Here is a 27042-nt window from a genome sequence, read left to right as displayed (position 1 = left end):
ATTTTCCAGCTTCTGATTCTTATTACCAAATAGTCCTCCAGAAAGATGGGACAAATTATGGTTCTGCCAGCATCGTATTGTCAAAAAAAAACACCTTAGGTTCAGCACACTAAAACAATGGAAATCCAAAATAAACAGCAGCTGGATAGTGTCTCTGTCTGATGACCCAGGAATCTGTGAGTTGGGTAGAGAGATTCGTGGGCTCGTTCATGGCTTATAGAAAAGTCTTACTCTACTCCAGCCTTGTCCTCTGTAAACGACATCAAGCCCTCCATATTTGATCTACCCAGGAAGAAGCCCATGTGGTCAGATACACCTTCTCCACTGTGGTGGTGTTCACTCAAGCACCTCTTGACATAAGCAGGAGAGGAGACCCTCCCTCCAGTGACAGAGGCCCCCTTTCTCTGAGCCAGGTTGACGGATCACGCTGATGCCCCAGATAGGCCATCCAGCCTCTCGCATGGCCTGCAGCTAGAATGAGCCCCTTTGCTACTGGTCTCACTGTCCTTCCACCCAAATCATCTGAAAACTGGCTGTAGAGCATGCCCTGCATGGGAGCAGAAGCCCAGAGAGCAGGAAGCCCAGCCACTCCTTGCTTGCCCTGTCCTCGTGCAGAAATGGAATCACCTCTCTGCTTGAGCTCTTTAAGAACCTAGGCCCAGCCTTACCAGCAATACCAACAAGATCAGCACTTTCTCCTCTACTTGCCCGCAAGACGTGGAGGAAATGGATAAGAATTCTTTTCATGCTTTTAAGCGTTTTGTTGTTGTTGTTGCTATTGTTATCAGAAGTCACATCTAAAGACGAAAGGAAGGGAGGCCTCCGGAAAGTCTCTGACCTCCCATTTATTTAATAGCTTTTGGTTTCCAGCATGTACTGTTATGCATTAACATTTCCAAGCTAAACAGCAAGCAAAGTGGTAGGGGTGGGGTAGTGTGAGAAATGGACAGTGGAGAGATGGAACCCCCCAGTGAATTAGAGGAAAAGACCAGTATACTCAATACACTAGGAGTCTTCGAGGTACCATTATTCATCATAGCCCCAAACTAGTGGGATCCCCATATCTATCTGCAGTAAAAGTGATTAAGTGATAATACATATAAACACACACATATATATGCATGTAATATATACATAAACACATATATACATGTATATATATGCAACAATGGAAATCTAAAATAAACCACAGCAGCTGGATGGTATATACGGTTTTTCATGCCACGGAATATTATACAGTAATGAAAAAAGAAAAACTCTTTCACATAGAATATGGGTGGCTCTCAAAAGCATAATGTTGGGTGATAGAAGCCTAACACAGAAGAATACATATTGTCTGCCCCCATTTATATAAAGTTCTACAATAGGTAAGATGTAACTATAGTGTTTAGGGATGCCTACTGGGCGGTGAATTATTAAGAAAAATAAGTAATTTCTTTCTTTTTTTTTTTAAAGATTTTATTTATTTATTTGACAGAGAGAGATCACAAGTAGATGGAGAGGCAGGCAGAGAGAGAGAGAGAGAGGGAAGCAGGCTCCTTGCTGAGCAGAGAGCCCGATGCGGGACTCGATCCCAGGACCCTGAGATCATGACCTGAGCCGAAGGCAGCAGCTTAACCCACTGAGCCACCCAGGCGCCCTAAACAAGTAATTTCTATGAAAGAGCAGTGGTTAACTCTGCAAGAGAGAGTGGGAGCTGTGTTTAGAAAAGAGCATGAGGGGGGATTCTGGGTGCTGGTGATAAGCTATTTCTTGACCTGGGGGGTATTTACATGGGTTTTTACTTGATAATTCTTTTTTTTTTTTTTTTTTTTAAGATTTTGTTTATTTGACAGACAGATCACAAGTAGGAGAGAGGCAGGCAGAGAGAGAGGGGGAAGCAGGCTCCCTGTTGCACAGAGCGCTTGATGCGGGGCTCAATCCCAGGATCCTGGGATCATAACCTGAGCTGAAGGCAGAGGCTTTAACCCACTGAGCCACCCAGGTGCTCCAACTTTATGATAATTCTTAAAGCTTGCATTCTTTTGTTTTGTGAATTGTTGGGTATATATTGTTAAAGAACAAAATTCAACAGTATATTTGAAGCTCTAATTGGCTTTATTAAATGATTCATGAATCAGGCAGCACCCTAGCTAGCAAATAGAAGGGAGCTTCAAAGGCTGTACAAAATAGAAGATTTTTAGAGTCAGGAGGGCGGGGCAGGGACCTTATTAGCAACAGAAAAGAAAGAATTGTTTCTGGAAAGGTCACTTTCCCTTGGTGGGAGTGGGGAGGACAGAGGGTCTTAACATGCAGATTACCTCATCTCTACTTAGGGGTGGAGGGGGAACACATGTGACAGATTACCTCATTGGTACTGACCAGAAAATTTCGACTGGTTAGGCCTACCTTTCTGCGAAAGGTTGAAAGTGCAGTTTGGATGAGTATAAAGTTCCAGGTTTGGTGACTTGGCCTAGTGTAAGTGACTCCATCTTGGACCTGTGGTTTTCTTTTTAACAATGTGTTGTTTTTCGTAGCTTAAAAATTGCACCTGTGTGTTTACAAAGATTGAGGTATTTTCTGGAATCGGTCACTAGTTGCTGCAAATATTACGTATGTGCAGTGTGTGATGAATATCTGTACGCATGTTGAGGACCCCTCCGAACCTGCACCTTGTCAGGCCAGACTGGTGGACGGCAAGTGACACTGCATGACTGGGGCAGAGAAGCCAGGAGACCAACCCATCTACTGAGTCTCAAAGCTGTTTACATACTTGCCTATTTAACCTTCTCAAAGACCAGGGCAGCAGGAATCACAAAAGAATCATTTCAGTTTAAAAGGTAGAGGATAATCTATTAGAAAGAGATTGGTGGGAGTCAGATAGTATGGGGTCAATATCTGCCCAAACTTTGGGGAGAAATAAATGAGCTAATTTGTAAAGTGCCTGATGCATGTACATAATAAGTGGTAGAAATACTTTTCTCATTTAACTGAAGAAGACACAGATCCCAGGTTGGGTTGGACTTGACCAAAGTCACCCTGCTAGCAAGGGAAGTATCAGACATTCAAGCCTGGGTGGTTCCCTCTTGCACCTCTGGAACCCCCATCAGTCCCCTTATGATACAAGTATTCCCTGGGAGCTCATGGGAGGGAGAAGCTACAGGGGCTAGGAGAGAAGGCATATCGCCGCAGAGCATGGCATTGGAGCTGACCATGACTCTAGAAGAGTCATGGTAGGCGGAAAGGCAGCACAGACCAGCCTAGGAGGTGTGAAAATTCATAGAATCACAGGGGGCTGGGGGGACAACAGTTGAGTCATGGAACTTCTCTAAGTGTCAGGTTTCAGGAATGAAGGAAAGAAGAGCTGCCCCACTTATTCCAAAGTGTTATTCCAGGGATAGAAGGCAAGTGTATTTGAAAGTTTTTACCAAACGGTTCAGCATTATGCAAATGTAAGATTGTGTGTGTGTACGAGTGTGTGCGTGTCCCAGGAAAATTTAACACTTGCCTTATGTCTGTGGGTAAAAGAGGAAATCATGACCTTGCCTTTTGACCTGTGGAGACCACTCCCAAGCATGGGACATAGGAGACTAAAGGGAAATTCCTGGGAAGATACTTAACCTAGAAGATACTTAGCACATCCAATTAAACCTAGGATATATATATTACTTATATTATATATAAATAGAATGTTAGGGCAAACTTTGGTAATTACAGTTTATTGCTAATTAAGTATGCAATTGCTGCCACAAACTCTAGGAGGTCCAGAATCTGCTTGCAGCAAATATAAATTTAAGGAGGTAAAGATCAACCCATCTTCTGGGAAAACTCTAAGAACAGAAGACTAAGTTTCATTAGCAAAATCACTCATATCCTCCTGGCACTTTGTGATCCTCTGAAAATATTAATAATTAATATTTCCTCGTGCTTACCACGTGTCAGACACTTTTACAAGTACATTATATGATTTCTTACTGTTAAGTAAGTAATTAATTATAGTGGCACCTAGGTGTCTCAGTTGGTTGAGTGTCTGGCTCTTGGTTTCGGCTCAGGTGGTGATCTCAGGGTCTTGGGACCGGGTGGTGGGACTGAATCCCACTTTGGGCTCCACGTTGGGTGGGGAGCTTACTTAAGATTCTCTCTTTCTCCCTCTCCTCCTAAAATAAGTAAATAAATCTTTTAAAAAATTAATTATAAAAATATTATTAATCATCATAACAATCCTATGAATATGCTACTTTGATCACCTCCATTTTACAGATGGGGAGACCTTAGGTAATATGACCACAGTCACATGGCTAGTAAGAGGTGGAATTTAAATTCAGGCAGGTCTGATTCTGGAGTCCACATGTTTACCCATTTCCCTCTCCTGTCTTTCAGCCAGGTTAATTTATTCACGATAGTGACTATTTACAAGAAGAGACTTTTGAATATGTACTTTATCTCTTTGAAATTCAGCCTAGAATCCACCCTTCTCAAAGTCAAACTCTCCTCATCTACTTTGAATTCAGTGCAGCCTGTGGAATGTTCCTGAGGGTTACCTGTATCTCTGAAAGGTGTTTCTGAATGTTTATTTACTTGTTCTAAGTTTTGGGAGTTTTAAAAAGTACAAAAAGTGGCTGACCCAGGTTTAGGAACTTTGAGAAATCCTAATGAAACCACTGAAGAGCAAGGCAACAGGCAGGAATGGAAATGAAGCGCTGAGATGAGGTAAAGATTGAGAGAAAAGTGAAGAGAACCTGGGAATGATTCAGAGCCTTCGAGCTGCTGGCCTGACCCGGCAGAAGAATCGAGGAGCTGTAATCCTGGGACAGGCGCAACGTTCCGTGATGTTGGGTGCTGCAGATGGCACTGTGCACACCGACAGAAAGAATAACAATTCACTATTAACCTTTGAGTTCTGCCAGAACAGCCCACCAGAACACACAGCTAGGTAAAGACAATATCTCTGGTTTGACTACCCTGTGGCAAGTGAGTGTGTGGCTGGCTTTGCTGACACCCTTGGAGCAAAGGAAGGGTGTCCAGGCTCTCTGTCCCCTAGCTCACAGCCCCCAGACACCACGGAACCTGTCTGCCATTGCTCCTTCCTGCCACAGATAATTATGATGTAGCCTACTTCACCTGGGTTGTGGGGCTGGCAGGCTTTGGCACCAGGGACAGGGGATTAACCCGAAATGAGGTTTTTCCTCAAGCAGGAAAAAAAAAAAAAAAAAAGGCAATTGATAGAAGTAAGGAAATGAGCTGAGAAAAAGCCAAACAAAGAATAGTGGTTGGATGATTCATGAGGTGGGGTACTCCCTTCTGGCAAAAATAACAATATTATAAGATTGTAATCTGCTAGCGGCTGTCCTGTTCTTTAATGACAACGTTCTCTTTCAGAATTCTAAGTGTAGGTTAGGGCTGGAAAGGGGGGAAAAGTTGAAATGAAGGACTTTTATTTAAGTAGGTTTTTTTGCTCCTGTGAGGGCTGCAGACCGGCTCTGCAGCTGAGTCATGGTTGCTCCTGTCCAGGCAGTACAATTCATTATGTTTGCTGCCTTGGAAGACTCAAGAAGGAGAGAGCTTTTAAAATTCTGCCTTGGTTTGCTCCAAAGAGACCTGGGGATTATTTGTGGGTTACATTATTTTCCAGCCCAGTAACTTTTCCCTCATTGCTATTGTGAGTACTTTCATTGTTTTAAGCAAATAATAGTCCAGGTGCCGCCAGGACTCTTTTCTTCTGGCAGGAAGACCCCAGGAAGAACTGTCAATTAGTAACTATTCACAACTTACAATTGGTGGGCGTTTGACATTTCCAATACTACTGAGGAGCTAAAATTTGGACATCCAACTCTGACCAGATTGAGGAGAAGGAAATCGCAAAAATTGTACCCAGAAAGGGTTGGCTTAAGGATAACAGTCTCTTGGGGCACCTGGGTGGCTCAGTCAGTTAAGTGTCCGACTCTTGGTTTTGGCTCAAGTCATGATGTCAGAGTCGTGGGATCAAGCCCCGTGTCAGGCTCTGACCTCAGTGCGGCATCTGCTTGAGATTCTCTCATTCTCTCTCCCTTTCCTTCTGCCCCTCCCACTTATGCTCTCACTTGCTCTCTCTCTCTCTCTCTAAAATAAATAATTAAAAAAAAAAAGAATAGTAGTTTCTATCATTGATCAGAAAAGAAGTTTACAAAAATGCAGTTTGGTAAGAAAAAAAATGCTTCCATTGTGAGGAGGTGAGCAGTGACAGGCATGAGGGTAGGTGGGGTGTATTATAGGGACAAGATTACAGTCACATGTGTGCACGTGGAAAACTGGGTGGGGACCAGCCTGGCTTGAAAGGGACTATAGATTAAATTTCCCTTCCATGATCAAAACTAAAAGATGTGCTCACAATCTGTGGTTACATTTGGGTTTTGGACATTGTTTACCTGGATTTGAACCTGGGATTCTCAAAGTAGTTGTGATGTGTCCTTTGTCTAGTTACTTCCCCTGTTAGTGTCCCCTTAACTTAAATGTAAAATGAGCATATAGTGGTACCAACACCATGGGGCTGGGGAGGGATCAAATGATTAATTCATGGAAAGCGGAGTAAGGGCTCCACAGATGTTAGCTATTATTGTCATCAGGGCTACAATATCACAATAGCTCTTCTGTAGCACAGAAATTCCAGAAAGTTTTTAATTAGCTGTGCAATCTTGGGGCTGAATTTTCCTATCTATGAAATGAGGGCGTTGTCCAGATAAGGTCCAAACTGATTTTCAAAGCCTCGAATAACATTCTTCACGTTTTCTTAATGGAAGAATTGAGGCCTACAAGTAGTACCTGTCCTTGACACAAGGCAACCCAGCAAAGACAGGCTAAGGAGGTGGCTGCCCACCAGTCTCTGGTGCCGCTAGTTTTCTATTATCTTATCAGAAGATCACAACCTGGGGCTCCTGGGAGTACAACCCAGCATAACCTTTCTGCAGATCATCCGGCAATATTTATCAAAAGCCTTAAAAGTGGGGGGGGGGGTGGTAAAAAAAAAAAAAAAGCCTTAAAAGTATTTATACCTCAACATTTCACTTCTAGGAGTTTATACTAGGACAATGATAAATAGTAAAGGATGTTGCAAGTTAGCCACAAGGATGTTCATTACAGGATTGTTTATAATAGGAAAAAATGGAAAATATTGATGATAAAAACAGGATTGGGTAGACAAATTATGGTGTATCCCCGAAATGAAATGCAGTACTAAATATGATTAACAAGGAATTTTTTTTGACATGGCAAGATGCTTACAACATATTGTTAAGTGAAAAAACAGATTATCAAACAATATATATACATCATGATCCCAGAAGGGTTAAAAATGAATATAGATGGGGGCGCCTGGGTGGCTCAGTGGGTTAAGCCGCTGCCTTCGGCTCAGGTCATGATCTCAGGGTCCTGGGATCGTGTCCTGCATCGGGCTCTCTGCTCAGCAGGGAGCCTGCTTCCCTCTCTCTCTCTCTCTCTCTGCCTGCCTCTCTGTCTACTTGTGATCTCTCTCTGTCAAATAAATAAATAAAAAAAAATGAATATAGATGTACATAGATGTTAGATAGGTAGACTGACCCACCAAAAATCCACCAAATGAACCAAATCTATTACCAGTCCACTAAATATAGCCACCAAAATATAAACAGTGCTAATCTCAAGATAGTGATTGGTATTTTCCTTTTCTTTTTAAATCAATTTTATACAATAAACATGTACTTTTTTCTGAACTGTTTGTTTTGGAGAAATTAAAACAAAAAGAGAAAGAACTGTGATAGCTACCCCACCCCCATTCCCACTGTGGCCACGTGCCCAACGACATCAGCAATTATTAGCTTATGACCAATTTTGTTTCACCTTGTATTTTTAATAGGAAAAAATGACTTAAAATTTTTTTCAAGACTGTATAAGAGGAATTATTTTTCATTGCACTCCAACTACCGGCCAGATAATAAGAAAACTAGTTCAATATTGGTAGTGGTCCAAAGCCTTGCCATTTTTAACCACATCAGGAGCAAATAAGAGCAATTCTGCACAGACCTAGGCCAGAACTTCATCAGGCAAACGTCTCAGTCAAGACTAGCTTCTGGTGTAAGTGTCGGCAACCCACCTCTGACAAGTGAATGTGGGGAACCGTTGGCTCTTGTGATCCCCCCTGGAGTGCAGACAGAGTAAAGGTGGCTGATGGATGCAGAGTGTCCCTAGGGCCTTGGGCTTATCACTCTCATGCCGCTGACCTGAATCCCAGGCGTGTCAGCGCAAGCCTCTCAGCGAGAGAGGGACGGGTCCCGCAGCTCTCAGTCATACAACCAGGGGAGGTCTCTGTCTGATGGACCTTGGCTCTAGTCATTTCCCTGTGACCAAGGGGACCATGCTGAGCTATTGAGAGGTTCTAACACTAACAATAATTATAACAGCAGCAACTTATAAACATATAGCATCTGCTCTATGCCAAGCCCTATCTAAATGTTATGTATAAGTATGAAATTCAGCCTCAGAAAAACCCTAAGAGGAAGGTGCTCTTACTAGCATCATTACCTTTTTAGAGATGGGGAAATTGAGACCAAAAGCACCCAAGCAACTTGCCCACGGTTGGACAACCAGTGAATAACAGAACAAGGATTCAAACCTAAGCAGCCTGGCCCTAAGGCTGGTACAATTAATGACTCTCTGATTTCACTGCTTGAGAGTTGGAGCACCAAAAATATGGTGCCTCTTACCATATGTAATCCAAATCCAAATCACATCAAATTCTGTATTAGGGTAAGGAAGTTAAGGCAAAATGAATTTCTCTTATGATTACTGTGATATTTGCTATCACATGATTTTCTCATGGTTTTGGTGCTGGTGCGCTAAGTAACACCGTCTGTCAGTCATTTGGATAACTGGCCCCAGGGTTTGAGAAGGGATTTGAGACAAGCAGGCAGTGCACAAACGTCATTTCACCAGCCAAATGTGTGTTGGGAGCCCCCTGCCCCCACAGGAAGTCCTCCGGTCCACTTCGGGGGACTGAAGCCCACTTCAGTTTTGGCAACAGCTGGAGACTTGACAGCTCACTTCTGCAAAGGCTGACATGCATTCCTCTGGCTTTCCTTTCCTCTTTCATTCCCTCTTTTATTCTTTAAATGTACCTGGCAGCTAGTAATCAGAAACTTGACAGTCAGTGCAAGTCTAAACACTAAAGAGGTTACAATCTTCCTAAGATGTCTGAAAGAAGGCCAGCCACTCAGTAGGTGTCACAGCTCAGTGATGTTATCAAGAACCCAGGTCCTTCCATCTTGCTGCTCTGCCTCCTTGTGGTAGCTCTTCTTTTCAAGCCCATGCCCTGTGGTTGCAGATGGCAGCCTCAGGGCAAGGCATCATTGTCCTTTTATAACACAACAAACATTAAAAAAGGAAGGGGTCAGAAATGGCTTTTTTTTTTTACACGGCTCTTTCTTATTTCAGCCAAGAAAATCCGTCTGAAAACAGCCCAACAAACAGCTGTTTACTTTCATTGGTCGGGGCGAGGTCACATGACCATGCCTAGACCAATTACTGGCAAAAAGACCAATCAAAATCCATCCTCTAGGTAAGGGCATGTGGCTTCCCTCAGAAATATTTGGCATTTGAGGGGTACCTGGGTGGCTCAGTGGGTTAAGCCTCTGCCTTCGGCTCAGGTCATGATCTCAGGGTCCTGGGATCGAGTCCCGCATTGGGCTCTCTGCTCAGTGGAGAACCTGCTTCCTCCTCTATCTCTCTCTCTGCCTACCTCTCTGCCTACTTGTGATCTCTCTCTGTGAAATAAATAAATAAAATCTTAAAAAAAAAAAAAAAGGAATATTTGGCATCTGTGTGCAAGGAAGAAGGAGAGAGAGTTTTGGGGAAGACTGATATATAACCCCTTTCTTCTTCCTCTCATATCTTTCCTCTAAAAAGCCCAAAAAGTAGAAGACCTGGGGCAGGGTGAAGGTCAGGGTTAGGGAACAGGGGACATGGTCTGCTCATTAGTGAAATTCATAGTTACCCTTTTGTAGAATAATTTTGCCTTATGTTTTCTTAACTCTCCTAAGGCCTCAGAAAATTCTTTAATTCCAAGGCTGGGAAAAATATGCTACACCCCTGTATTAGTTTCCTATGGCTGCTGTAATAAATTACCACAAAATTAATAAAACAAATTTATTCTCTTATAGTTCTGGAGGCCAGAAATCCCAAAGCCAAGGGTTTCACTGGGCTTAAAAGTCAAGGTGTTGACTGTGAGCTGGTTCCTTCTCAAGGATCTGGGAAGAATCCATTTCCTTACTTTATTTAGTCTCTAGTGACTTCCTTTATTCCTTGGCCTGTGGCCCTTTTTCTTCAGTGTGCATGACTCCACCAATGACCTCAGCTTCTCTGTGTGGCTCAGCTTTCTCTGGCTGCCTCCTGTATCCCTCTTAGAAGGAGAGTTGTGATTATTGATGAAGGATCATCTCTTTATCTCAAGGTCCTTAAATTAATCACATCTACAAAGCCCCTTTTGCCATATAGCATTTATAGGGAACTCAGACACAAATATCTTTCCGGGCTGTTACTCAGCCTACCACATGTTGCTATACCTGATCCTCCAATCTCAGATCTTTTAGAAGGGGAAACTTCAGGGCAGGAGGGAGTTTCAAGGTCTTCTCAGTGATTTTCAGCAGCCCAGCATCTCATAATTGAAGGTTTGGGGTCTAAGGCTTAGGTGTGTGGCAGGTGCTTGGGGTGGTGTTTATGCCTGAAGGACAGCATTCTCATTAGAAGGAAGTCTTTCTCAGGAGCCTATGGGGGACTCTTGTAACTCTGTTTTATACTTTTGCAGGTAAATGGACCATGTTTGCTTAAAGTCAGTGCATATGGAAAAGGTGGCAGATCCCGTTAATGTGAAGTAACTTTACTCAAATGAATCACATGCCAACATGAACTTCATCACGTTTTTACTGAACCCGCACTGTGGAGTGATGATTCAAGCTATCAGGACATTAGGTAAAATTTCTGCTTTGAGTTTAGAGACCATGCAGTCTGTTTTCCTATCTCTGTATTTGTTTTTTTTGTTTTTTTTTTGTTTTTTTTTTTTTTCAGTCGTTGTTCTGGTTCTTGTCCTTTCCCCTGGCTTTCATGTTCTCTTACTCTCATCTTTTAGATATTGGTAGCTTTGTATCCAGCTTTCCCTGACATTTCTTAGCCTTTCTGTCTGGTGAATGTCTTCCATGGGCTATGACTTGTCGCTCTAGTTGGTTTCTCCCCTACGACCTTGTCTACCTCCTAAAAATGGAACCAAGCTTGGGGTAGACCTTGCCAGATTCTGGACAGAGTCATAACTAACCAACCACAGTTCATTTTGGGGGCAAGTCAGTGAAGGGCTGATAAATGCTTAACAATCCACTCTCCAGGAAAACAAACCCTGAATTGTGGGCTTTGCTGTTTTTTGGGTTGCAGATCTACCCACCATGGCCTAATTCAAGCTACCAAGGTGAGGTCCCCCAAGAAGATGTATGCACCATCATTCCAGTACACTGCAGGGCCAAGGGCAGGTCTGTCCTCATGACACAATATTGCTACCTTTAAACAGGGAAGAACTAGTCCAACATTCCTTCTGGAATTTTTTCCAAAGGGGACTTCACACACATTCTCCCCAAGTCAAGTCTTTGGCATGGGAGTATAACTGAAAGTTAACTTTGAGTTAGAATTGCATTTTGCTCATTGTCTTCTCCACTGTTCCTTCTTCCTTGTGTGGAGTAATGTTGGCCTGTAGTCCTTTTTACTGGACAAGACGGTCAATGGACAGTAGAGGTGAAAAGCAATTGGCTCCTTCTGTGTCTCCAGTGTTACACACAAGAAAATTTTCAACTTAATGTAACATCTGAGACGAATTAGCTGAGTTTTCTCCACTACAGGAAAAAAAAGGGGGGATGGCTGGTGGGAGAAGGTGAGCAGATACAGGAGGTCATATAAATTCTCAGAGAATCCAGATGTAGGCTGATGGTTTCTTTCTTCTTCTTAACTCCTCTTCCAAAATCAAATGGAGGGATTTATTTCACTTCCTCTCTGCATCCCCACACATGGTGGGGTAGGGCAGGGCGAGTGATAAAGTGACCAGAGTGGACTGTGGGAGGGAGAGGCAAGATGTCTGACCGGTCCACATACTGCATGTCAGAACTAAGTGAAGGAACTGATCAAACGCTGGACTATGAAATGTTGCCAGTGAAGACACATAAAGTAATAAAAACAGTGAAAATTCCACATGCCTGGGCAAAGTTCTGCCTTGCAGTATCTGTTCTTCTGTTTTATGGGCCAAGCCCAGAACATAACCAAGCAAAGGCGAGGGCCGGAGGGCATACCACTCCCCAGGAAGCAGGGCGCGGACAAGGGCATCCAAATGTTTGTTTGGTTGAGTTGCTATTTCACCATTGTCTGCCTTGTTACCAGTTATGACATGTGCCCAAGCAGCCTTCTCCCCTTCATTCCACTGGCATTTGTTAAAAAAAACATTCACCGAGATCCAGTTTGGATGTGTCTTTTAGCCTGCCTGTAACTTTCCACTTTAAGGGAGATGTTATAAGGAGTTTACAAGTCTTAATTGCACAGCTTTTTAAGAACAAGGATTTTAAAGCATAAGCCTGGAAGAAATTCTTATAAAGAGGAAAAGAAGAGGGAAAACTGGATTCTGGTTCTTCAATTCCCCTTAGGCATTATGCTTCTTGGTCCTTGGCATCAACTAAAGGGAAGCAGGAAAAATTACTGATCCACATTGGCTCATGGGGACAAATGAAGAGGGGGGGCGGAATTCAGGATGGGCATGGTCTGTCTTGGGCTCAATTCCTGTCCCCTACGACAAGGCCTAGTACATGGTAAACCCTGAATTAGTATTTGTTGAATGAATGAATGTACAGGATTATTTCTGAGGAGACAAAGAAATAAAGAAATGTAGTTTCAAAAGGATTTTTATAAGTATCTGCACCTGAGCCATTAGCCCACAAGACCAGAAGCTGGGCGAGTGAAATGCAAGGTCCAAGGTGCATGACTGGAGCATTTACTTTCAGTTTTTGTGCACATTCCATGTTGCACTTGTGTGCCCCAAAGACTGAATGTGGCCTTCAATCTTGTGCCCCAGGCGCCTTGCTCACCTCACTCTAGTCCCAGCCCCGCCACTCCACCTAGAGCCTACAGAATATTTCTTAGAAATTATTTCTTCTGTGGAGCACCTGGGTGGCTCAGTCGTTAAGCATCTGCCTTTGGCTCAGGTCATGATCCCGGGGTCCTGGATAGAATCCTGCATCGGGCTCCCTACTCAGCAGGAAGCCTGCTTCTCCCTCTCCCTTTGCCCCGCTTGTGTTCCGTCCCTCACTGTGCCTCTCTCTTTGACCAAAAAAATAAATAAAATCTTAAAAAGAAAGAAAGAGAGAGAGAGAAGAAAGAAAGAAGAGAAAGAAAGGAAGAAAGAAAAAGAAAAGAAGAAAGAAAGATGATTTCTTCCTTGGGTTGGGTCCACTAAGTCTGCTCTGAGCCCCACAGGAGACATTTCAGGGACTAGGGACAGAGGCATTTCCTGCCTGGGGAAACCAGTGACCTCAAAGCCAAGAGTTGTCAGGTGGCCCTGGGTTTACTCAGAACTTAACTGTGTACTTGGAGAAGCTTATTAACCTCTGGAGCTTTCTTTTCTTCATCAATAAAATACAGAAAATAATACCTACTTCACAGGATGACTGTGAGCCTTGGGAGTAATACACAAAAGTGCCAAGTACATAGTGGGCATAGTGGGCACATAGTAGATGCTCAGTAAATGGAAACTTTTATTGCAGCATTCTTATTGGCAGCAGCACTGGTGATGCGATGCTGGCAACACCACCTGGCCAACTCCTTGAGTGGGAGCGAGCACACATGTGGACCAGCCAAAAGAAATTTGCAGAAGCTGTACTAGAGGACAGAATTAATAGATTCAGGCTAACCCAGGTGGAGCTCTGACTGTGAGCCAGGACCTGGGTCAGTTTTCCTGTATTTTCTCTCATCCTGGCCACAGACTATTCTTACTTGATTATCTATACTCATGGATAATAGATAACTTTTTAGTGTAAGTATGTCCAGTGCAACATTGGGGATCTAATGATGCTAGAAGAAAAATTAATTTGTTCTCTGCAACTCAAATGTAACTGGACATCCTGCATTTGCCCTGGAAAACCCTGCAGGGGAGTGTTTGGTACAGGGACTTGAAAATGGTGCCCTCGGCTGGGTATGTCAGTGGAATGCCTGTTTGCAGCGATGGCCTTGAGGGCTTGGGGGCTCGGCACACTCTTCACTAGCAGGTGAACCTCTGAAGCTGTTCTTGGTTTTTCTGGCACCCAGATTTCTCCTCTCTGCCTCTCTTTCCCCAACAGCGTCTCCTGTGGCATGCAGGAAGTATGGGCACGGCAGGAATGTACTTGACAACTGGCAGTGCAGATGGGAGAGGCAGGGTGAGGAGAATTGGTTTAAAAATATATACTAGTCAGCTGGCCCCACGCACCTCAACCAGACTGCTGAGGAAACGCTAGCTGCTTTCTGGGCATGCCACCACTCCCACCAGCCCTCTGTTTAGGGGCTCTTCTTTCTGCTGTGTGTTTCATAAGAGGAAAAAAAGAGAAATGCCTCTTAGTGAGAACTTCTGTTAATGGAAGCAGAATTTCAAAAATATGTCTCAGGTTCTTTGATGGCATTATGACATTCTGAGCTATGTCAGTGCATAATCCTCCAAAAAAAAAAAAAAGGGTAAAATCATGAATGACTGTCATACAGAAATAAAAATGAATACATGTTAAAGATTTTTATTTAACTCATTCATGAGGAAACTGGTGTTACAACCAGTTGAAAAAAAGTAATAAAAACCCATAATCTCTATGCCGTAAAGGAATGTTGAAATGAATGAGCAAATACATAAACTAGTTTGGGGCTGAGTCGTATCTCTCAAAATTCCTATGTTAAAGTCCTAACCCCCAGGTACCTCAGACAGTGACTGTATTTGAAGATAGGGTCTTTAAAAGAGGTGATTAAGTTAAAACGAGGCCACTAGGATGGGCCCTAATCCAGTGTGACTGCTGTCCTTCTAAGAAGAAATTAGGCCACAGAGACCCACAGCAGGAAGGTCATGAACAGACAGGAGAAAGTAGTGTTGTAGAAGTCAAGGAGAGAGGCCTCAAAAGAAATCAACCCTACTGACACTTTGATCTTGCACTTGGAGCTTCCAGAACTGTGAGATAATAAATTTCTGGTTTTCAAGCCACTGAGTCTGCAATACTTTGTTATCTCAGCTCTGACCAACTAAGGGGCGGGTGGGGCCGCAGTGTTATTTGCATATCTATAGACAAGATTTTTTTTTTTTTTTTGCATTCTCATTAGTTATGTAGTTTATAGAGTTGTAAAATAGCTCCTTTAGAGTCAGATAACCTCTTCAGTTTAGTAGTAAGATAATTTATGACTAGGATCAGTAAATTACAGTTTGTGGGCCAAATGTAGTCCTACTACCTGTTTTTTTTTTAATAAATAAAACTTTGTGGCACACCGCCATACTTATTTCTCGGTGCATTATCTGTGGCTGCCTTCCTATTACAAAGGAAGAGATAAGTAGTTGCCCTTTGCAAAGTCTAAAATATTTACACTCTGGTCTTTTACAGAAAAAGTTTGCATATCCTCCTCCAGGCAATGCATCAGTTTTCCAGGGAAGCACGAATGTTTCCTTACAATCAGAGCGTTCAAGGTCATTTGGTCCAAGGGTTCCCAGATTTTGAGATCTCACAGGTCCGTAAAATTACAAAAAAAATTTGAGGGAGGGGCTCCAGAGGGTCTCTAATTTTACTTTTATCAAATATCAGCTTTTTTTAAAAAATTTTATTTATTTATTTATTTGTCATAAAGAGAGCACAATTAGCCACAGTGGCAGGCAGAGGCAGAAAGAGAAGCAGGTTCCCTGCTGGACAAGGAGCTGGATGTGGCACTCCATCCCAGGATCCCGGGATCATGACCTGAGCTGAAGGCAGCAGCCCAACCAACTGAGCCACCCAGGCGTCCCAAATACCAACTTCTTCATAAAAAGATTTTTATGTGTGTGTGTGTGTGTGTGTGCAAAAAGGTGATTTTATTAAAGCATGGGGGTAGGACCAGTGGCAGAAAGAGCTGCTGCATAAAAAGATATTTTGAAGTAAATAGTGCATGAGAAACTTTGCTGCATTGTACTTGCTTTCATTTCCCTGAGATTTAGTAAAACCTCACCACGAGCCACCACAGTTCATGGTCTAGATTGTGGAACCAATAATCTGGCCTAACCTTAGGCACCAATTGCTGGCTCTGTCCAAGGAGATTCTGCTGGCTTGGACCAGGAGTCAGGTCTTTACTCCCAGGATCCAGGCTGATACCCGTCAGCCAGAAAGGGGTCCAGCTGTGACTGGCCTTGCTTTGCTTTAAATGATATACTTTTTCCTGATTTTTAAAATAAAAATGTGGTCAGTACAGAAAACCTGAGAAGAAGTGAGAGGAACAAAACTCATCTCCACCCAGAGAGATACAAAGCTTTACTGACACACAGGGGCAACAAAAGCACTTTCCAATCTAAAAATCCTAAAGGGAGAAAACCAAGCATCTCTCCCTAAACCAAAATGGAGCCTGGCACACGCAGGTAACAATATGTATTGAACAAATAACTAAACCGAAATAACTGCAATTTTTTTTCCTAGATGGTCCAAGAAAGTCTTGATGACTAGTCTAGATGATGAGTAAGTCTTTGAAAAATTTTTTGATCATCAAAATGGCTAATATGGTCTTTCTGGCATCCCACCCCCTCCTCCATTCTTGCATCGGTTTTTTTTTTTCCCTCATGTCATTAAAAAAAATTCTTAAGATTTAAAACTGTCCAGGACAACTCTTTAGGAAGCAAGGATTATGCATTTTCACTAGTTTTCATGGCCAATTTACATAAATCAAGTCTTATTATTAAACTGCCTTCATGATACATACAATATAATAACCTTAAAAAATTGATATGATAGACTCTCATGATTTCAAGACACGCAGTTCCTAAGAAGCCCAATTAATTGAATTTTCACCTCCATGCCTGGTCACCTAAATGAGAAACATCTTCAATCTGATATTGAAAATAAACAATTGAGAATATTTTTCATCTCTTCATGGGACACAATCTTAAACTCAATAATTCATCACTGTTTTCTATGAAAACCTCATGCGTACCTTCTGCCTCTATGTCCCTTCCCATAGCTTCTCCATCTCCTTTAAACCCATCTCCTCCTGTAGAAAACAAACATTCCAGATAACCCCTGACAAACTGGAAGAATAAAGATGACTTCACTCTGGTTCTTCTTTGTCGAATACCTCACTCATATATGTATTTGCTTTCCCTGATGTTTCATTATGTTTATGAAATTTTCTATAAAAAACTAAGCTCATTTTCACTTTTGGAAAATAAGCAAGCATCACCCCTTTCAAAAATCACTTTCTTCCTTTGGTGAGACATCTGGTTTCGTCTTATTTAAGTCTTTACTTGAATTCCACCCACGACCTGAACAGATGATTCTGCATTCACTTATTTCTCTCCATATCTGATATTTAATCTCCCTGATCATGTCTGTCCCTCACATAACCCACCCTTGTAGCCGGAAGCCTCCTTCCCTCTGCTGTGCCCCAGGTGGGTCCTGTACCTGGCATGTGATAAGGATGGGGCCTGGGATGGACTCCAATGTCTCCATTTATTCTAATTAGATTTTTCTTTCATTGTGTATAAAAACTTTCCTTTTAAACTGCTCCCCGGGACCCAGCTCTCTTCCTTCTCTCACCTCCTTTGGAACTTCTAATTAAGGTGGCCAAGTTTAGCTCATACTAGTTTGTTCCCTGACCTAGAATCATTTGACCTGCTGCTACCTATTGACCACAGTCTTCAATTTATTATGCCCTACTATATGCAACTCATGTGCTATGTGTTTCATATCCATTATTTCTAGTCTTTGCTACACCCCTGGAAAGCTGTGTGATCTTGGACAAACTACAGAACATCTCTGAGCTTCAGTTTCTCATTTGTTTAAGAAGATTGATTTATTTCAGAGAGAGAGAAAGCAGGGGAGGAGAGCAGAGGGAGAGAGAGAGAGAGAGAGAGAATCCCAAGCAGACTCCCCACTGACTGCAGAGCCTGACTCCGGGCTCGATCCCATGACCTTGAGATCATGACCTGAGTTAAAATCAAAAGCCAGATGCTCAGTAGACTGAGCCACCAAGGTGCCCCAGTTTCTCATTTAAAATGTGAGTAATAAAATGACAGGAGTCTGCATTCTACCCTATACCATATGGCCTCTCTTAGACAACTGTCTTATTTCTCTGTCGTGTCCCCTAAATGCCCAGGATGGGGCTCAATGTGTAATTTAGCTCAATACATATTTACTTGGTGATTGTTTGAATATAGTTATCTTATTCAATTTACTTTCCTGAGTTAGTTCTAAGAAATGAAACACAGATTTGTATTAAAGTTTAGCAAGAGCAGTAGACATTCACTTTACGGAACCAATGCAGTAAGACATTACTTTTAAATGTCTAATTACAAGCTAAATACTAAGACCTCTTACTCTTGGAATGCTCTGGTTAGTTGGATCTCTGTTAATGGTGAATTTGGTTTTTTGTTAAAATAGACTTGTTATAAATTTTATAAAATTTTAATCTACTTTCTTGCCTTAAGAAAAAGAATCTGCAGGACACACTTGTATCTGCTTTGATGACCTGGGACTCTGCAGTATCTCCAGGGCAGGATTTGGAGCATCAAGAGTTGCCGAGGATGGAGAATGAGCAGGAGGGTGAGTAGTAGATGCACGAACCCATGACTCAAGACCGAGAAGATTTCTTGCTTCTTACTTACTGTGCAGGATAGGGCTGATGCTGTCTTGTAGTTGAGGATTACTGTTGGCTAGGTTCCAGTTAACCAACTACTTTTTGACTGGTGTTTTTGCAACTCTTGGCTCCTGTACTCAAGAGATAAAACTTTTAAAATGATTTCAGCCAGGTTTGTCACCAATGGCACAAGTGAGATTTCCTTATGCACACATAGATCCTTTTTATCCTTTCTTAAAATTTCGTTTTACTATTATTTTTATTTTTGTATTTTATTATTATTATTTTTTAGTAAGCTCAATGCCCAACATGGAGCTTGAACTCATGACCCTGTGATCAAGGGTCACATGCTCTACCAGATGAGCCAGTAACGTGCCTCCCTTTTTTTTCTTTAAGTATAATCACCTCAGGATTTATAATTGTGCCCCAAATATTTTTTTGTACCCTTAGAATTTTCACTTTGGTTGTGGTCTTGAGAAGTGCTAATTCTATAGTGGGCAGCCACTTGAACTGACAGCTACCATTTGTTTAAATCAGCTGCTGAAGGCTGTATTTCTCCTTCAGGTCTTGAAATAGCCAAGTGTTTACTTCACAAGGTATGTGTGAATAACTAAAGCGTACAAGGACAGGAAAGTCTACAAGATGAATACAGATGATGTTCAGTTTCATATATACTGCAATTGCCAAAATTACATGTTTTGGGGGTTATTTGAAAAGTTGCTGTCAAATGTATAACTGAAACTTTGAGCAACCAGAACAAGAACCCATACATAACAGTGTTTCTGCTTACATGGCTCTAGTTCTCAAATGTGCCACACATCACTAGTATCCGGGGAGCTTTTGAAAATCTAGATGCCGGGGCTGCATCCCAGATCAATTAAAATATGGGGGTAGGAGTCAGACATTGGTATTTTTAAAAGATCCCTAGGTGATTCTAAAGTTCAGCAAGTTTGGGAACCAATGGCATTTGGAAAAATGCATGCAAGCAGACTCAACTTATAGAACACCTTAATTCACAGATCTCATAAATGTTTCCATTTAAAATGCTTCAACATTATAATGGTAAAATATTTCAAAAATATGAAAAAGAGACTCTCAGTAAATTAAAAATTATTCTGTAATTTAAAATATTGCCAAAATATTACAATCCACTTCTTTTTAGGGGGGAGAATATGAGGAACATTTATTTCCAGCTTCCAAATCCTTTATAAGTACAGAAGCAGAAGAAATACTGAAAGATGAAGGGAAAAAGGATATAAACAAAGAAAAACTACAATGGTTATTTACCAAGAATTGCAAATGGTCATTTTCTGTGTATACCACAACGTTCCATTCTCTATTCCTAGGACTTTGTGTAATTTTCAGGGACATGATGGTGGAGGGCTCATGCTTTTAGTTTATCAAAATAAACCTGAGTGTTCCTTTTCCCAGGCCTCATGAAAACTGAGACTTTACTCATCTTTATGAAAAAAGAGAGAAAGAAGAAAGAAGTAGGGGGGAAAGAGAGAGAGAGAGAGAAAAAGAAGAAAGGAGAGAAGGAAAGGAGAGGAGAAGATAGGAGAGAAAAGGAAGGGAAGGAGAGAGGGGAGAGCAGGGAAAAGGCGGGAAGGGAGGGGGAGAAGAGGGGAGAAAAATGTGTCCTAGCAGTGAGCTCACCTGTCCTTTGAACTGTTCTGTGGTTGAAATGCCCCTCCTGACTGATCAGTCCTCATCAACAGATTTTCATGTGTTAGGAACATTTGGGGGGATTATGTCAGCTGAGATTCCTGCTGCCCATCTGGTGGAGAGAACAACTTACAATAACAAACACACACCAGACTTGGATGAATTACCATCCCCACAATCTGTAGGCCTGTTGGGGTTATTCAATTCTTCAAACAGTCCTGTTTCTATAATCTCTTCCTGCCATGCTATAGGGACAGCACCTGTTGCAAATCTTTGGAAGAACTTCTTATCTTTATCATCAAATTCGATTCCCCGAACCTCAGAGAAATCTTCAATTTCATCGATGTCTTTGGCATAAACCACTGAAGGGTCTGGCACAAATGGGGGCTCAACTAGGCCAGCTTCCAGGCGAGCAAAATTGATGGTTTTGAAGAAAGGGTGTTGCCTGGGATCATCAGACATTTCTCTGTGAAGAAAGGACATGGTCAGCCGGAGACACAGTAACAAATCAAAACAGGAAATATTCTAACAATACACAGTGTCTAGCATTCCTTTCCTGTAATACATTTCATTTTAATTGCAAAGACAATATAATGACATAAAGAGTAATGTGGAAAAATAATAACTTTAGAAATCATCCACAATTTTAAAAAGTCACCCACAATTCCATCTTACACAGACAGTAGAATTTTTCATTGTTTGCAGATAACCTTCATATGTAGATTTAATTTTTGGAGTCAAGCAGTTGACATGACTTTTATTCTTAGTGTTTTATTGAAATATAAGCAAAATTCAGTGGGGCCAGGACCTGCTTGCCTGCAACTTCCAGTCATTGCATTTTGCTCTACTCTTCAGGGTCACATAGGTCACATAGGTCACATACTCTTCAGGGTCACGGTCTCATGCTCTACCGACTGAGCTAGCCGGGCACATCTTCAGGGTCACATAGAACAAGGAAAGCATGTCTATTCCCACACAACTCCACTCACACCCTAAAAAACAGCACCCATACCACCTCAATCTTCATGTGACATGATTTTTACCTACCTCCCCCAACTGCCACAATATTTTTAAAGAATTTTTAAAAATCCATTAGTAATATTTAGTAGAATGAATGAACATACATTCAATGCTCAAGACTAGAAATGTGCTAGAAATTATGCCAGTATTTGCCTTAGAATAAGGTGGAAAGGGCGCCTGGGTGGCTCAGTGGGTTAAAGCCTCTGCCTTCGGCTCAGGTCATGATCTCAGGGTCCTGGGATCGAGGCCTGCATCGGGCTCTCTGCTCGGCGGGGAGCCTGCTTCCTCCTCTCTCTGCTTACTTGTGATCTCTCTCTCTCTCTCTCTGTCAAATAAATAAATAAAATCTTTAAAAAAAAAAAGAATAAGGTGGAAAAATGTATGTTCCCAATTGTGTAACCTCTTGTATTAGTTATCTATTACTTATCTATTAGTTACATATGCTGTATAACAAACTGCTCCAATATTCAGCCGCTTAAAACAATAAACATTTATTATCTCAGCTTCTGTGGGTCAAGAATCTAGAAAAGGCTGGGGCACCTGGTGGCTCAGTGGGTTGAGCCTCTGCCTTCGGCTCAGGTCATGATCTCAGGGTCCTGGGATCGGGCCCCGCATCAGGCTCTCTGCTCCGCGGGGAGCCTGCTTCCCCCTCTCTCTCTCTGCCTGCCTCTCTGTCTACTTGTGATTTCTCTCTCTGTCAAATAAATAAATAAAATCTTAAAAAAAAAATCTAGAAAAGGCTTAACTGGGTGCCTCTGGCTCAAGGTCTTTCATGAGGTGGTTCATCAGCACTGTGGTCTCATCTGAAAGTTCAACTGGGACTAGGGGAGGAAATCTGCTTCCAAGCTCACTCACATGGTTATTGGCAGGTCTCCATTGCTCACCATGTGAGCCTCTTCACAAAGCTACCTTTTAACTTTACACCTGGCTTTTATTTGGTTAAGTGCCTGACTCTTGATTTGGCATAGGTCATGATCTTGGTGTTGTGGAACTGAACCTCACCTTGAGCTCTGCACTCAGCACGAGTTTGCTTGAGAGTCTCTCTCTCTCCCCCTCTCTCTGCCCCTCCCCCTGTATATTCTCTCTCTCTCTAAAATAAATTTAAAAATCTAAAAAATAAATAAATAAAAACCAGAAATGTCTTTCCTTAGGGAAAAATCAATTTCTGTCATAAATCAACCTTCATAAAAATTAATCACATTCATAGGTTTCCTTTTACTTTTATTTCAGTTATCAAAAAGCTTTTAGGAAAAGGATTGAGGATTTCTCCCATATACCCCCTTACAGATTCCCTACTATGTCAGATAATTACTACAGCGGACTCTATCTAACAGGTTCTAAACACAATAATGACATTACTAATAACAGTAGTGAGAATAACTGGCATTTATCCAGAACCTATTCAGCTAACACAAAATTAAGCTCTGTGCTTATGTTATCACATTTAACCATCACAACAATGCCTGTCTTTTCATTGTATTTTTAACCTCTTCATTTGGTTCTGCATTCATATATAGCTGTGCATCTGAAAAAATCAAGCATAGGTGAGTTTTTCAAAGGAAAATTGTAATCAAATATTATTATGGAAAAGAGAAATCCAGAAAATCCAAAAAATACAATACGAATGTTCAATTGGTTTTATTACTCTTGGCAATAGACTAGTGGTTAAAATATGGGTAAGAGACCTGGATGCTACCCTGAAAAATGTTACTTATTGTGGAAGAAAATAACTCTTGTTTTGTTTTGTTTTCTGTTACTTCATCTGAAAAATGGGCATAATACTTATCCTCATTTTTCTAATGAAATTATAGGAGTAACAGGTTTTTGTTAAGTTTTGTTGGAGCCGTTCGAGGAGAATGGATTCAAACACAAAGTTGTTTTATTATTATGAGCACGATCATTAACAATAAAGTCATTTAGCCTTAAAAGGGGGAAGGGGTAGTTATTTCTTGCATTGAATGCCTTCAACCAGATCTGGGTGAAGCAGGAACTCAGAGCCCCACCCACTCTTTAGATCCTCAACTGACACAGTGGACCCTGGGACAGCTTTGTATATCCTAGAGCTCTGGGGAAACCAGATTTATGTGAATTATGCGTCAAAATAAAGAATTTACAGTTTATTGTCTATTATTCTACAAGTAAACCAATAGCAAATTAAGGAAGTGGAATATAAAATATTTGAAAGAAAAAACAAAAAAAAAAACAAAAAAAACCAACAACAACAACAAAAAAGATGCTGTAGGCATCTGATGTCCAGCCATTCCCTGGGTTGTTCTGTGGTTCAGGCCTAGCCCCTTCCAGAAAGGCTGATGCAGGATTCCTTGGACTTATCTCATTATGACCCAAGTGAAAAACAGGTATGGAGAACTGTATCGTGAGATACTACAAGGTGCCTCTTTTTTTCCCAAAGCCACCAAGCTTCCATTGGTTGAAAGGAAGGAAAATGCAGGCTTGCCATCTACTCAAATCTACTGATCAGTGTCTGTGTAGTTTACATCCTATAGAGTTAGAGCCTTGAGGGAGGGTTACTGAGATAGCTTCAAAGTTTCAAAGATGGATTTTTCTCTTAAATTAAGTTTCTTTTTTTTTTATTATTGATTTATTTGACAGACAGAGATCACAAGTAGGCAGAGAGGCAGGCAGAGAGAGAGAGAGGAGAAAGCAGGTTCCCCGCTGAGCAGAGAGCCTGACGCGGGGCTCGATCCCAGGACCCTGAGATCATGACCTGAGCTGAAGGCAGAGGCTTTAACCCACTGAGCCACCCAGGCGCCCCTTAAATTAAATTTCTTGAGGTATAACTTACACAGCAACATTTCACCATCTTAAGGTATCAAATTTTGGTGGTGGGGAGGGTAGCAAATAAAATTTAAATGTGGCAGAACAAGGATAGAGGGGTGCCTGGGTGGCTCAGTCAGTTAAGTGTCTGACTTTGGCTCAGGTCATGATCACAGGGTCCTGGGATCAAGACCCACGTTGGGCTCTCTGCTCAACAGAAGCCTGCTTCTCCCTCTCCTCCCTGCTCCTGCTCTCTCTCTCTATTTCTGTCTCTCTCTCTCTCCAATAAATAAATAAAATCTTAAAAAAAAAAGAATTTAAATGTGGCAGAACAAGGATCGAGCTAGAATTCCATCTATGTAAATCAGGAATGAATCCCAAGACTCTGTGTCTCAAAGAAATCAAAGGAGCTGGAATGGGACCAGGTGCCATGAGGAAGGAGCTTGTCGCACCCTTGATGGCCACCAGCAGGCATGAACTCACCATCCCACAGGTCAAGAAAGCACCTTAAAGTCACTCTGATCAACTTTAACTTGGATAAACGAAGAGTGCCCAGGGGCTCAGTGGCCTTGAAAACTTGCCAAGCCAGTCATGACAGGATATTCTCAAGGAACACTTCAAGCCACAGGCCCAGATAGCTTTGGTTCACCCATCAGGGATGGCCACTTCAGCACTTTTGGAACTAGTCACAAAGGAAAGTGAACAATAGGCCACTAAAGGTTTTCTTTATGTTCATTAGCACCCTGACTAGATGACCCTGGGCAGGGCAGGCCCATCCTTTGTGCCCTTTCTCAAGTGTCTGTGGTTGCTGATGGTAATAACAAAAGACTAGGCTTTCCAACCCCTATTCCTTTTACTTAGTGTCTGGACCACTGCAGATCTTATCACTTTATCTTTTGCACTAATGACTCTCACCTCAGTTCTGCACTAGAAATAGGATGGATGTTATTTTACTCTTGAATCTTGCCCGGCAGCTTCATGCAGGGATCTTTTGGCCCATCCTTAGGCAGTGCACTTTGGAAAAATAGGAGAGGCTATTGACGGAGGCAACATCTTTTGCACTAGCCAACCCAGCAGCTGCAGGAAGACTTCTGTTGCTGATTGGAGTTGGTTCTATTTCAGAACATTTATAGGAGCTCTTGTGTTACTGAACCCTACATAGAGATTACAATGGATTTTCTTGTAACAGTCAGTAAAGAAAAGATACCACCTGACCATACATGAAAACGACTGTGGGGTTTGGTCTGCCAAGAACAGTGTATATGGGTGCAAGATGATGTATTGGAGAAGCACTTAAGTCAGATACTCGCATGGTTCATTGCTCTTTTCTGCTGCATTGAGTGACCAAAAGAAAACCTGCAAAATACTTAAGTGGTCTTCGGCTTCAATTTTATTAGAAAACATTGTAAACCCTATCTACAGTCCTTGTGAGATGCTCAGAAAAGCTTCCAACCTCTTTTTTTAAAGCTTTCAACTTTTTTGCAAAACATAATTAATTCACAGACCTACGAAGACAAAGGAGGAGCTCCTTTCAGTGGTGTCTAAAGAAGGAAAAGGGTTTTAAAATTTATTTCAAATGTTTGTGAATGCAAGAGGGAGGGCCCTGCCTGACCTCTCTGCTGTGTAATGTGTTGTGTAGGCATTTGCTTGCCTTTGAAGGACAGCACTAAATTAATCAAACATCATCTCATTTGAATTGAGAAAAAATACAGACAGTTGAAATGAAAACGTTGGAAGTTTTTCTTTTTCACCAAACAGCTGGTTTTTATATGCCTTTTCTCTAATGTTGTAAACAGTTTTATTCAAAACAGCCACAACAACAGATGCTTTATAAAAAGGTTTTGCTTGATGGAGCAGCTTCAGGCAACGATCCAATGCTTTAAGGTGGCATTTTCCTGAAGAAGTTGTCAATACTTCATTTTATATACCCGAAGTGTGTTTATAGAGTATCAAGATAGATTTCTCGATCAAACACACCAAGCAGGCGGTGCTCCCTTCAGGAATGTCATCTGAAGAGACTGTTGGCTTTCTTTGCTGCCTCCGCCACTGTTGGTATGCCCTTGTAGATTCCCTGCACTTGAGAACCCGGATGGTAGAGATAGTCTGGGGTCACCATTTCTGGTTCTCCCCTCTTCCTTGGGCACCAGGAAGACAACACTGGCCAGACCCTTCAACCTTGCACAGGGCAAACCTAAGTGAGCATAAGTGATGCAGGACTGAGTTACTCCCGGGCTGAGGCAGTAGAAAGCTCCCCTAGCTTGTCTCTGCTCTCTTCTCTGTGAGCCACAGGTTCCAGCTGAGCTGTGGGATGGATGCAGCCTGGCTCTCTGAGTCTCTGCTCCAAGGGAGGTACCCGAAGGGAGTGCTGCTGCACCTGTAACTCACTTTGTGAGAGGGAGAAAAAAATCCCCTTTGTTTCAAGCCATGATGACTTTGAGATTTGCCTGTGATAGTGACACGGCCTATTCTGACCACATGAATGCAACAACAAGGGAATCTACACAGAAAAATCAGCTCCACGGTCTCCTTCACATAAATGTAGAATTTCTGTCAAATTTCAAAATACTCATTTGTTAGTTTGGTATCTGTCATGCTTTGGAAGGAATTACAAATGGATTTTGTTTTTCTATTAAAAAAAAAAAAAGGTCAAGAATTAAAAGCTAACCTCCATACTCAAATATTTTGAGTATTCTAGAACAAGCAACCTTGTTCTAGAGCCTTCATCGACAGCTGCTTGGAAGACTGTTGGACAATCTTGTT

At 41.9% G+C, this 27042-nt stretch overlaps 1 protein-coding gene across 1 annotated transcript in view; it reads right to left on the bottom strand.

Moving 5' to 3' along the window:
• Positions 1 to 20004: 20004 nt before the first annotated feature.
• The window catches only part of GRK7 (G protein-coupled receptor kinase 7), a 32154-nt gene continuing 25116 nt past the window's right edge, over positions 20005 to 27042 (bottom strand). Inside the window, exon 4 of the mRNA XM_047726626.1 lies at positions 20005 to 20953. Within this exon, the coding sequence (XP_047582582.1) occupies positions 20617 to 20953 (337 nt within the window). The 3' untranslated portion in view covers positions 20005 to 20616. The remainder of the gene's footprint in view (positions 20954 to 27042) is intronic.

This window comes from Lutra lutra, chromosome 1 (assembly GCF_902655055.1).
Source record: "Lutra lutra chromosome 1, mLutLut1.2, whole genome shotgun sequence".
NCBI lineage: Eukaryota > Metazoa > Chordata > Mammalia > Carnivora > Mustelidae > Lutra > Lutra lutra.
This window is presented reverse-complemented; position numbering and strand designations above follow the sequence as displayed.